Genomic DNA, 12,968 nt, shown 5'->3' with positions numbered 1-12,968 from the left:
ACCAGTTATTTGCCGGGTCATTTGCGCCAGCCAGCCACGAAATCGACAAGGCGCAGGCTATGGCAGGGACCTACCAGCTACTACTAGTACAAGGTTATGCGGAAGGACCATATACACGAAGCACTTTGCTCGCCCTCGGTGGCTTGCTTGATGAGCGTGTACGCAGCCCCTCGACCACGGCTTTAATATACCAAACGTATTCTACATACAATATGCAAGATATATGCGTATAAAAAGAGTGGCCAATATTAGATCGGCAAACAACTGCTGAATTGCAGCACGGACCAATCAGATGCCGAATAGATTCCACCAGTCATTTTCGTCGCGCATCCGGACGGCTTCAATTTGCACAAGTAACTGGTCGACCAAGCGTAATGTCCAAGCGGTCGGTGGAGCTCTCGTTCGATGCCAAGCAGGCCGACTCGGCGCCCGTCCTCGGTACGCGCCTCCTCCTGCCATGAGTGTACGACCAATGTGATGATGCTAGTGTCCTTCCGCGGCGGCCCACCCAAGGTTTCGTCCGACTTTCACTTTCAAATGTATGAAAACGCGGCCAAGAAGCGCAAGATTGTGGTCGCCGATGCGGACAAGGTGTCGTACCAGGCCGCCAACTTTGGCCACGGCAACGCCAACAACGACCTCTCGAGCTACGTCGTCGGCGTCTTTGACAAGGCGACGCAGAGCGTCCAGCTCTACAATGTCGACCAGCTCTACGTGTTGCAGCAGTCGGTCCGCGGCTTTCGCGAGCGCGTCGACGAAAACACGCAAGACGACAAGTCGTATGCGCAGCGCACGGCCGAGCTCGTCAACGCCTTTGGTTCCAAGGTCAGCAAGCGCATTGTCAAGAGCCGCGAAGACAACAAGGTCCAAGTTGGCAACATCACGGGCGCCAGCGCGATCACGCAAGCGCTCACGCAAAAGGCCGTCTCGACTGCCGAAGAGCTCGCGCTCAAGCGCGCCAACGACCCCAAGTACACGCCGGGTACGTCCTACGATGTTTCCAACACACTTGACGACGATCGGGATGTGCAGATTCGGGGGCCATGGATGCGACGCGTGCGGCCGTCTTGCCGCCGTGCAACCTTGATGCGGTCACGCCCGACAAGGTCTACGACCTCGAAAAGTGTACGCACGCTCTTCTTCTTCAATGGCCCACATGACTCAACGACCAATGTAGTTTTGAACGCTGATGTGATGGAATCGCTGTACCTCAAGGCCGACGAGCTCATCGGTCTTCTCGAGACATGTCCGCTCACCGAGTTTTTGGACAAGAACCAAGTGCCGGCGGCCGCTTACATTCGCCAGGTCATGACGACGCTGCCCAAGCCATTCGACCGCAAGAAGGTGGCGCTCATGCTCTACGTCATGTACCTCGTGCAATTCTTCCACGCGCGCTTCCCGATGCACGCGACCCCCGCGGACTTGAGCGTGACGCTCAACATCCCGCACGTGGTCATCGAGCAGGTCCTCAGCACGTTTGCCGAGACCGTTGTCGGTTCCAATGGCAAGGCGAGGTATCTCAACTTGCATGAGTTGACTACCACTGACGTTTGGTGTAGCTATGCGCAGTCCAAGATGCTCAAGGACAAGCTGCTTTTGTACCTGCTCGTGGTCGCCTTGACGATCGGCGGCTTCAGCTTGGATTTGACGGCGATTGCGGCCGACCTCAAGCGCGCTCCATCCAAGTACGCCAACTGCAAATTTTTGCCTGATGTTTGACATTTCGTAGCTTGGCCCAATATGCCCGCATGATTGGGTGTCGGACAGACGCGGTCAAGGCCGAGGGGGGGCTGTACGCCAAGAGCTCGGCGGTCAAGGACAAGAAGACGATGGCGACGCGCGCGGTGCTCTCGGTGCCGCTCGTCTTCCCGACGGCCAAGAAGGGCTCGAGCCGCCGTTAAGCGACGTGGAGCGAGCTAATCTACTAGTGTACTACATTTATATCCACAACAACGTCAACCAAGATATGTAAGCGATGCAAGCGTCTAAAAGTTGAGGGTGTGTCACGCCCATACAAACCTGCGACGGATGGCACAGGACTCCTGTATCCGAATTGTCCGGATGATGATTTTTTGTTGAACAGAGACCGAGCGGCGCTCAAGGCATACAATACTGTAGCTTTTTCACGGCGCATGAAGTAGTCTCTTGCATGCGCACACTTTAATTGCATAGATTAGTCTTTCGAAACGCATGAAACGAATTCAGATGCACTTCGTGAGCCAGCAAAGAGTCCAATGATGGTCATGCTTGGACACACAAACATGAGAATGGAAGCCTTTCACGGCTTGCCTTACGACAAAACTTTGCAGGCTCTATTGTTATGTACTACCAAACTTGTTGGTCGAGTTTCGCCCAATATGAGCCGCCGCAGACCTCCATCTAGAGCGTCGTCATGGTTGTCACCGAGGATTCACGATTCATGCTCGAAGTTATCGACACCATACATATCGCGACTCCCTGCATCTTTTTATAGGGCGACCCGTGGAGCATTTCGTTTTATCTTGCTCTGTATCGCCATATACAGTAGACACGTCTTTTATCCTGACTATGGCGTATCGAGTTTCAAGATTGGGTCAGCTGGGTCAGCCACGGAATATCGAAATAGAGAGTGCGGGAGCCCCTATTTCACACGTTGGCCACGGAAATGCATGCGTACGGACTGTACGGATACGATGGCCAACAGCCTTCCGACTTCATTTTTGAAAACGGCTGGTGAGGGTTCCCGCGTCGATAGGATGGCCAACGAGTACATGGGACGTCTGCGCGGAGCCACGCCGCAACGGCGAGCGAAAAATCGAGCCGTTTTCTTTACAACAAAGGCCAAGGAACTAGTATGCCTCCGCATCAACGGTCGCGTGTCCGGCGTCAACGCACTCGTCGTCGCACCGGTTCAATCAATCATCAACAATACACCGCTGATGAACGACATGTACTCCTTGTTTGCGAAATACTTGTAGCTCGGCGGCGAAGGCAAGCCGCCAGCGGGTTGGTCATCAACTGCATGTACATGGCAGTTTGCGTCGAAGGTGGAAGAAAACCTTCACACGCTTTCGGGTGCCCCGCGCACTCCAGCGAGAACGTTTACTCGAATAGAATTGTTGCGATTATGAGGATCGGAGGGCATCCATCAACGCGGTCTGCCGACAATGGGCGACGCGCGCGACGACCAATAATAGAACCTGCCAACAACGTTCACATCACCTCCGTACGGAGATAACAGTCGACACTCTGTCTCTGTGTCGAGACACAATGTAGGCATACATCTCGGTACGGAGACACCTTTCGCCTCCGTGTGGAGACACATTGTTCGCGTTGAGTGTCGGTACCGAAATGTATAACAACGTTGTGTCAACGACAGTTCTGGGTCCGTGTCCTTTCGCGAAGAGCCTCCACCAAGAGGAGGCGAGACCTTCTGTGGACCAATACGAACCCGCGACTCTTCTTCCATGCACCATAGATCCATAAGCTAACGTTAGCATGCAATTCACTATTGCTTTTCACACCAACTGTCAGCACAAGCCATCTATTAGTGCATCTGATCGATCTAGCGCGTGATCAAACGTAGCGTCGACACGGAGACTACTTGTTGTCCTGGGTCTCGGCAAGGAGACGCAGTGTCGTCATTAGTCTCGACACGGAGACTCCGTGCTGTCATTAGTCTCGACACGGAGACTCCGTGCTGTCAGGAGTCTCGACACGGAGACTACTTGTTGTCTACAATCTCGACACGGAGACAAGATATTGTCATGCATCTCCACACGGAGACACGATGCTCGCATCTATCTCGGTCCGGAGACGAGTGTCGGCCTGTTGTCTCCGTGTCGAGACGCAACATTACCACGCAACTCGGCATGAAGACACACGTTGGCATCCATCTCGATACGGAGACACGTTTGATGGACGGCGGCGTCGCGCCTCCGAAGACCAGCAACAAGATGTAGCCAGCATCTTAGCAATGCGGCTACAACTTCCGTCCACGACTCGCGCGCAAGAATCAACGACCGTGCATGGGAAGGGGTGTTAGAAGTCTGAGCCCCGTGCCGTGACACGGTCCGAGATGTGTGTAGGAGAATGCAAATATGCAAGTGATATTGCTCGTTGTGTAAGCTAGACTTTTGGTAATGTGCATAGTATGGAGATAGTATGGAGTTCTGTTGGTCTAGACCTATTGTCGTTGGGTGATTTTCAACAAAGGGCTCATATTTATGGCATCGTATTTCGCCAACCCACCGCGCTTCACCCGCGCGAAATACGCTGTCTGCATTCCGCCAAGCCGGATTTGAAATCGACGCTTGCACGTCCTGCACGTAGCGCGTCTTGCCATTGCTCGTCGCGTTGCTGAACACTCTCCCTGGGACCCTTCATGTACAGTGAGAAAGCCCAGGAAAGATCAGATGTGTACTCTGAGTAGTGCAACTTTGTGCCAAGGCACTTGCCGACACTGACCAGCTCGCAGACATTTACACAATTTCTAACGTTAAGACAACATGTTGGCTATGTACTAGTATCTCCGTATCGAGATGGATGCAAACATTGTGTCTCGGTATGGAGACTCATGGAGATCTTATGTCTCCATACGGAGATAAGGTGCCAACAGATGTCTCGACACAGAGATCATGGTGTCTCGGTACGGAGAGCGAAGATCTCCCTACGGAGAGTGATGCATACTGTGTCTCGTCACGGAGACGCATTGAACACACCAAGGTGTTCATATGTAAGAGGTGTTCATATACGGAAGGTAAAGTTTCACTGGCTACGAATGACTTTGCTTTTTGCTTCGTTGTTGCCAAGCCACAAGGAGGTCAGACCACGGCGACATGTAGGCGGACGATCCCACCAAGTGCCTGACGAAGGGTCTCTGCTCCTTCTGCGCATCTCTACCTCCTCGACGGCGCTCAGCGCGGCCTCTCGTCTCGACGGCGCTCAGCGCGGCCTCTCATCTCGACAGGGCGCCGCTCGGACACCATTTTCCGTCTACACCGCGCTCCGTCGACACCGCGCTCCGTCACGACACCACGTCACGTCGATACCGTACCTTATCGACACCAAGCCCTGCCCGTCGTCCATCTCGAGACCGGCCGCACATCACTTTGTCCCGCCTCGAATCCTCGACGACGATCGTAGAGACCTAAGCACACTATATTCCCCGTAGATAGTCTAACTATTGTCTCCCCGCGTCCTTGTATTATATGACCCCTTGTTCTTTGTTCACGAGAAAGAGAAACAGAATTGGAGGGGGCGACTCGGTAATGGGCAGGAGGCTGGATAGGGCGGGAACGTCGGCCACTGTCGCGCTGTCGCGGGGCATTGGATACGAGAGATCAAGCCGCACTTGTACCGTGTGTGAATGGTTCAAAAAATGATTGCGCAATGGTATCACACGTAATGATATGCCACAGCTATGAGCCGCATGCGCGCATGGAGCATCCATGACTCTATCAATCTCAACACGCCAAATGCTTGCACGAAGCTACGGGAGGCCTTGACGGACCACGATACATACATACTACTGCCCCATCGTGCGGCAATAGCAGTCAAAGCCCAACTTGCTTCTTACTGCAAGCGCTTGCTCAGGCCACTGGGCCTCGCACATCACACAATGACTCTGACCTTCTCTCTGTCTTGCCGAAGCCTCAGGCGCCAGATAATTCTAAATCCATTGCGCTAGCCTTCACATTCTTAGCTCCGAGACGCCTTGGAAGCGTAGCCAAATACAAATCATTCCTCCTTAAAGGGCTTTAGGGTGGCTCTGTCCCCTTGCGTCGCTGTTTCTGTTGTACGGGTTGCGCACAAGCCTCTACAGTCCTCCACACCTCATGCCAACGAGGCGTAGAAACCACCATGCGTGTCCTCATCGTAGAGAATGCTACACGACTCTGTGATGCCTCGTACTGCACGGTTGTGCTGCAACAAGTCTCCCGGCCAAGTCATGGAGCACACGCTAGGCTCAACAGTTGAATCTATAAGGCCTTCATGGCCACATCATCACTCTCGTACATTAGTAGAAACACGTCCTCGCTCTCGTGCAAACCTGTGTACGACTGCGCACTCCCTTGGAGCGCGTCGGTCTATGCGCATTGGCAGCCATGTTTCCCTGCAGCTCCGAGAGTCCGCAGCAGCTTGGTCCCCAAAATGCATGGAAAGCACTTGACCCACGCGAAAAGCGCTCTCTGTCTACCAATCAAAGGGTGTTGCGGTTCCTGTCTACCAATGAAAAAGGCCACAGTTTTTCTTCTGACCCACTGCGTGGGTCAGAACCCATGATATACACAGGTCCGGAAAAGACCGGAAGCCATGTTTTTATAAAATCACACTCGGAATTTGTATGCCATTTTAAAAATAGTTAATACTCAGATAATCGCCTTCGGCTGATCCCATAGAACAGTGCATATATATATACAGACAGAATTTAAGATTGTGTCAGTATACATCATACAGCACGTGATGGGGGGATACGACGAGGATTTGTATTTCTCGGCTGATTTGACGGGCAGTGAGCGGGCAAGCCGAGCACCTTCCGATCGGCAAGTTTGATAAAGTCGCCAAAGGTAGCCATTGCGGCAGACAACAAAAGATGAACTGCAAGTCTCAGTTGTCTCGGTCTTGTCCGAATTATCGAAGCATTTATAGTGCATTCAGTTGTCTCGGTCTTGTCCGAATTATCGAAGCATTTATAGTGCATTCAGTTGGTATTGGGTAATGCTTCGATAAATTGGGAGAAAAGTTTTCTGGTCAGAACTCGAGTTACTAGTACATGAGCCCTGAGGGAATATAATTCTATATCTTTCTGTCATCAGGCGTGCGTATTGCCGACAAACGCACGTCTGACGACAGAAATTTATAGAATGGACAGCGATTCAAAAGATACAAGCATGGGCTGGTGCAACAATTGCAAGCTCAGCGCCGGCACTGCAATGGCCAAGGCACAGAGGCTTCTGATTGGTCAATCAATACGCATTGGCTTGGCCAATATGATACAAAACAGTGCAATCCGCTCGGTTTCCACTCCTTCGACATCTTTGAACCCAAAATCTCTTTTCATGTTCTGTTACTTTGCATGAACTCCACTCGACGGTTGGCCAAATCCAGCCTAATAATAGTGCTGTGCTAACGGAGTTACGGTGCGCGGCGACTGCTGATGAACGGGTGGACGGTGATTTCGGATCTCGTCGCGGATTTGAAGGATGCCAACCATGGGTTTGGGATGGGCGGCGAGCCCGCATCCGCCGTCAAATCATTCACGGACTTTCCTCGCCCTGGCGCTTCTTATCGAGATGCTGGCGAAGGTCGCCGTCGTCCGTGCTTGGGCTCGTCAAGTTCGGGCGTCCGACCTCGAGCAGCTTTTACGCTTCCAGTACGGACACTCGAACGTACAAGGCGCCGTTTTTCATTCTGCAAAAGACGTTCTACATCATCTTGAGCCTCGCGGTGGGCGGCACGTTGCCCGAGAGTCCGTCCGCGTCGACAGTGCTCCCCAGCGCATGCTCGTCGACTATGTTCGCGTCTACAAGCTCCGGGCGCTGGAAGCCACATATCTCCTTGTAGTGCACGCCGTGGTCGGACAGCTCTAGACGCACCTTTAGATAGACGATACCACGTGTCCTTAACAACTGCAGGCGACTCGTCTATCATAGTAGTATTAGCCTACAATAGTCTTACGTCATTTAGTATATGCAAAGACGAGAACGGAGCGCCAAGGAGATCATGCTCTCAATTGTCTTTGCACCATCTTGGCGGCGCGTATTTCGCATTCCATCGCTGAAGCGCGCCGCCGTTGGTTGACTTCTCCGCCTGCCAAGAGTGTGGGTTAACAATCTCGTACTGAGATGCGCTCAATGAAAACTTCTACAGTACTGGGAGCCTTGTACCAATAGTAATCACATTGGCTCGTGGCCATTTCGAGGCCGTGCGCTCTTAGCCTCGGAAAGAAAACAGTCGATGCTTCTTAGCGTCAACAGAGTCTCTAGTTCTTGGAATGGCCCGCCATCGCACTTGATCTCGCCCTGCGGCGGTGGTTGCTCTTGGCAGTTGGCATTTTCTCGACAACACCACAGCACGATGCGCGGACTATTGCTGTTGCTGGCAGCCGCCACGCTCGTGATGGGCACTCAGCCCATGGTGCCAGCGAACGCGACCAACGCCAAAGGCAAGTGGACGCTCACCTTTAACGACGAATTCAACTCGTTGGACCGGGCCAAGTGGCGTATCCTCAACGACTGCTCGACGACCAACAACTGCATCTACAACGACGAGCTCCAAGTGTACCTCGCGAGCCAAGTGTCCGTGTCCAAAGGCAACCTCGTGATCGAAGCCAACAACGTGCCGTACGTCTCACCGTCCGCGGGCGCTCGGCGGTATCGGTCCGGGCGCATGGACACTTCAGGCAGCTTTGCGCAACTGCATGGGCGTTTTGAAGCGCGCATCAAACTTCCGTCCGGCCAAGGCATGTGGCCCGCCTTCTGGTACCTACGTATTTCGCTCCTTTCGGCGTCCATCTGACGATATTGTGCACAGGATGATGCCGCGCGGCGGACGGTGCTGGCCCATGGACGGCGAGATTGACGTGCTCGAGTATATCGGGAAGCGCATGCCCCACACCGTCCATGGTACGTCGTCGCTGCTTTGCTCTCGAGCGAGACCCAAGACTAAGAATGGCGTCTTAGGCAACTTGCATTTTGCCAATGCGTGCAACCGAGATTTGCACTCGGCCGCCAACTATTGCGGCGTCACGGGCGGCGCCAAAACGCTGGCGCTCAATGATGACTTTCATATCTATGCGGGTACATGACTTTTTGAGAGGATACGAAGACCGTGGCTATCAGAACGGATATACTTAGTCGAGTGGACGCCGACGTCGCTTGCGTGGTTTGTCGACGGTGTGCAGTACTTCAAGATCGACGCGACGCAGTGCCGAACCAAGCCCGCGCAGTTGATTCCGACCAAACCGTTCTACCTCATCCTCAACTTTGCGGTTGGCGGCGACTGGCCCGGCAATCCGGACGCGACGTCGACGTTTCCCCAGCGACTCTATGTCGACTATGTCCGTGTCTACAAGCAAAGTGCCCTCTAATATGTACTGTGTGCACCTGTTGAAATGGTGATGTGTCGAGCGCGTCAAGGACCAACTGGATGGCTCCGGTGCCAACGCTGCTGGGAAAGCGAAGACAAAAAGGGCAACACACCGGGCTTGAACGCCGATGGTACTGGGCAACGTACCCTCTACGGCACATGCACTCTCAGGGTACAGTGCCATGCGGAGGATCCCGCAGGAGCACCTGTACGTGGCGCCATCTGCTGCAGCCTCTGTTTTTACTGGTGCGCCAGTCGTCGCCGGCTGCATACACGCGTGTAACGCTTTCGCACGGAAAGGCCGGAGCAAGAGCAACGAAGCCGACGACGACTCATGCCGGCGCCCGTCCCGACGCATTGGCTCGACGACTTTGTCACGCCGGCCATCTACACGACGAGGTACGCATCGTACTCGGCGTCATCCTCTCACGCGGCGTCTTAGCACGCTCTCGATCCTTGGCTGCGCCTTCATCTTTACCAGCGTCGCGCGGTCGTCCTCCGTGCGCGCCGACGCTGTCGACATGACAACGCGCCTCATCGTGGTCATGTCGGTCATCGACCTCTTGGACGTGTCGTTCAAGCTCTTTGGTACCTACGCGTACGCCCATCCAACGCTCTGCAACGTCCAGGGCTTTGTCATGAACGCCGCTGGCATCTCGGGTGCGACGCCGCACAACGTCGTCCTGATTCTGACACTACCCTATAGCGGTCTCGTGGCTCTCGTGTATGTCGCACTCGTGGTACTGCTGGGTCGTCCATGGCGACAGCGAAGCGCGTCTCCGGAGCCGCTTTGGCGCCTATCTTGCACTGAGCTTCCTCCCGTCCATTGCTGTCTCGCTCTACCTTGGGATTGACGGCAAGTACGGCCCCGCGACGTTCTACTGCTGGATCGCCGACACGCACCAAGACCTCCGACTCTCGTGCTTCTTCACGTGGGTCGGCGCATCCGCGCTCTTTATCGTCCTCACGAGCTTCCTCGTCTGCCTCGAAGTGTCGCGCCGCGCCAAGCTGTGCCCTTTTCCCGGTTGCACAAGGTGTCATGCTGTGTGTAGGCAAGAAAACACTGAAGTCGAAGCGTCCGTGTCGGCCATCTACAACAAGCTCGCGGCGTACGTCTCGGTCTTCCTCTTTGTATGGGGCCCTTGCATTCTCAACCGGCGTACGTCCTCGTCGAGCGCAAACATGCGTTTGAGTCTCAATAATATCTAGTCGTCGAGTGGCACCAACGCCCAAATGACCCGCCAACGCTATGGCTTCTCGGTCTCCACATTGTCTGCAACAACTCACAAGGTAGACTCGTCGATTCGCAGCGGGTCTTGACACGGGGTAGGGTTTCTCAACGCCATGATCTATGGCGGCGCGTTTCGGCTGCTCCGAAAGCGCTGCGGCGGCGACGACGTTGAGGACGACACGGCGAGCATTCGCACGAGCTTGTGCTCGACGCAGCCCATCGCAGACACCTCGTCGCGCATGCTCTCGATCTTTGCGACGACGTTCAACATGGGCGAAGGCGCCGCGCCGCCCGATCTCGTACGACGACGTGTCGAGTTGCCCGCCACTTGTGCTCAACTCTGTGCTCTAGTCGCAGTGGATTGCGGTGGGCCACGACCTCTACGTGGTTGGCATTCAAGAGTGCTTGGACCTCGGCGGTCTCCGCGCAGCGATCAAGTCGTACCTCGAACGCAGCGCGCGGCGGCCGTTTGCCGACTACACGCGGGACATTGGGAGCACCAACACGGCCTTGGGCTACCACGTAGAGCGCTCTTTCGACTGCAGTCGTGTCGTATTGACGGTCGACGTAGGGCTTTATCGGTATCTTTATTTTTGTGCCGCAAGACAGCGTCGACGCCGGTCACTTTTCGATCCCGTCGCCGACCAACCCCGAGGTTGTCGTTGGACCATGGCGAAGGAGACTCACCGGAGGGGACTAGGTCAACTGCGGCAAGACGCTGCACATGCGCACGGCCAATAAAGGTGCTGTCGGCGTCGCTTTTCGGTTTCTCGATACGTCGATCGCGGTCGTCTCGTGCCACCTCGCGTCCGACGCCAAAGTGCTTCCTTGTTGTATGTACGGGCAGTCGGTCATGCAGCGGCGTGTAGGGCAAGAGTCAGCTCGCGCGGCGCAACGAAGACGCCGCGCTCGTGTGGCAGTCGCTCCACCTCTCGTCGGACGACCACGTGATGGACTTTCCGCTATTGCATCACCACACGATCGTGCTCGGTGACTTGAACTACCGGCTCACGCGCCTCCACGCGTCGCCCGAGACGATCCTCGACCTGGTCCAAGGCGCCATGCACCAGCGCAAGTGGCCCAAGCACGTCACATCGCCACCGCCGTCGTCGTCGACCACGGCCACGGACGACGACAATACCAACGAGCTGCCGTCCTTGTCGTCTCCTGTTCTGGACGGGGCGTGGGCACATGTGCTTGACCACGACGAGCTCCGCGCCGTCTTGCAGCAGCGCTTGGTATTTTCCACAAATTTTGGTGGCAACCACAGCACAGGTGGCGTAGGCATTTGCGGGGTTTGCCGAAGCGCCAGTCACGTTTCCGCCGACCTTTCGAAGGATACGGGGCACGTCGCTCTTGACGGCCGCCAAGATCAGCGACAGCTTCTCGCTGCATGTCGCCAATGGTGGCGGCGTCCGTGTCCCGTCCTACACGGACCGCATTTTATTTCACTCGCTCCCCGATTTGATAGTATGTAGTACAACGCCAGCGTCGCATGGAGGCTCACACCATGTCGCATAGCCCAATTTGCGCTGCTCGGGCTACCAATCGCACGAGAGCGTCGACATGTCGGACCACAAGCCCGTGAGCTGCGTCTTCCTCATCGCGACCAAGGAGTCGCCGTTTCAACTCCCGCTCGATGTGACCCTCTTGAGCGAAGCGCACCGCCCGTCGCGGATGACGGTATTAGCATTGGATACTATGGAACCTATTGTCTAGTGGTCTACTTCTAGGACTATAATGGCGTCAAAGACTGCACGATCGCGATCCAAGACCTCCATGTGCAGTGGATCTCACCGCACGAACGAGCATCTCTCGACGCCACCAACGACGACGGTCTCGACGCCGTTAGCGGTACCTGCACTCACGACGGCCGACGTTGACAATGTGTTTGTTAGACGAGCCGCAGCGCGTGACGACAATCTTTCCTTTGCCGCTCGAAGATATCTTTGCCGAGCAGCGCAAGGTAGGACAGTCTACCTCGTACTGTACTCATGTCCGCACACAGCTGCACGAACTGGCTGCGCGCTGGGAGCACGGCGTCGTCAAGGCCCCCGTCGGTCGGCACCGTCGGAATTTCAACCAGTTTCACGTGCCAATCGAGGACGCAATGCAGCGTGGCATCGTCCACCGCTGCTACGCGCAGGCCAAGCGCCACATGCACTTGGCGCTGAGCGTCCACACGAACTCGCGGTCGCTCGGACAGTGCACGCTGAGTCTCGACGACGCATTTATACACGCCAACCGCGGTCATTGGGTCCACTTCGAGCACGACTTGAGCGCCAGCGGGGTTCGAACCGGCGTCGTCCGTGGTCGCCTCATGTTTAAAAGCAAATAAATACACCGGTGTACTACAAGTAGCAAGAGATGCTCGCTGCAGAAAGAGAACATCGGGTCAGGCGGCTTGCACCCAGGATTTTGACCCTTCCTGTTGTGATCCAGGTACCTTTTTGTCTGATCGCAGAGACGATTGCCTTCAACATCTGCGCCGTCGACACCCGCCAGCAATTCCTGCCAGCTCCACCCGCCACAGCACCGTGCAATCACGCCGCCGGCTGCTGGCGCACCTGCGCCGGCCGTGGGACGACGCTCGACGTACTGTAGTGCTGCGAGATGCTTGCTTCCTGGACGAGGCCATTGGAAGGCTTGGAAGACTTCTCATGGCTCA

The 12,968-nt window shown here is 55.3% G+C and overlaps 3 protein-coding genes across 3 annotated transcripts; all 3 read left to right on the top strand.

Annotated features, from left to right (window-relative positions):
• The first annotated feature begins 323 nt into the window (after nucleotides 1-323).
• Nucleotides 324-1,982, top strand: SDRG_02046 (hypothetical protein). The gene is made up of 6 exons (XM_008607606.1): nucleotides 324-438; nucleotides 488-982; nucleotides 1,033-1,125; nucleotides 1,178-1,514; nucleotides 1,560-1,685; nucleotides 1,730-1,982. The coding sequence occupies exons 1-6, from the start codon at nucleotides 375-377 to the stop codon at nucleotides 1,899-1,901; spliced, it is 1,287 nt and encodes a 428-aa protein (XP_008605828.1). The 5' UTR covers nucleotides 324-374; the 3' UTR covers nucleotides 1,902-1,982.
• A 6,056-nt stretch (nucleotides 1,983-8,038) lies between these two features.
• On the top strand, nucleotides 8,039-9,092 carry SDRG_02045 (hypothetical protein). Its single transcript, XM_008607605.1, has 4 exons — nucleotides 8,039-8,462; nucleotides 8,515-8,606; nucleotides 8,664-8,780; nucleotides 8,838-9,092. Exons 1-4 carry the CDS (start codon nucleotides 8,059-8,061, stop codon nucleotides 9,068-9,070), a joined length of 846 nt encoding a protein of 281 aa, XP_008605827.1. The 5' UTR covers nucleotides 8,039-8,058; the 3' UTR covers nucleotides 9,071-9,092.
• A 240-nt stretch (nucleotides 9,093-9,332) lies between these two features.
• On the top strand, nucleotides 9,333-12,638 carry SDRG_02044 (hypothetical protein; the record flags this gene model as incomplete). The annotated part of the gene is made up of 14 exons (XM_008607604.1): nucleotides 9,333-9,468; nucleotides 9,512-9,729; nucleotides 9,776-10,228; nucleotides 10,279-10,359; nucleotides 10,400-10,599; nucleotides 10,652-10,822; nucleotides 10,872-10,955; nucleotides 11,001-11,120; nucleotides 11,170-11,538; nucleotides 11,585-11,770; nucleotides 11,822-11,983; nucleotides 12,034-12,154; nucleotides 12,199-12,266; nucleotides 12,309-12,638. Exons 1-14 carry the CDS (start codon nucleotides 9,404-9,406, stop codon nucleotides 12,636-12,638), a joined length of 2,628 nt encoding a protein of 875 aa, XP_008605826.1. The 5' UTR covers nucleotides 9,333-9,403.
• Between the last annotated feature and the right edge of the window lie 330 nt (nucleotides 12,639-12,968).

Source organism: Saprolegnia diclina, assembly GCF_000281045.1.
Source record: "Saprolegnia diclina VS20 unplaced genomic scaffold supercont1.4, whole genome shotgun sequence".
Classification (NCBI taxonomy): domain Eukaryota; phylum Oomycota; class Saprolegniomycetes; order Saprolegniales; family Saprolegniaceae; genus Saprolegnia; species Saprolegnia diclina.
The sequence above is the reverse complement of the archived record's forward strand: the minus strand, read 5'-3'. Positions and strand labels throughout refer to the sequence as shown.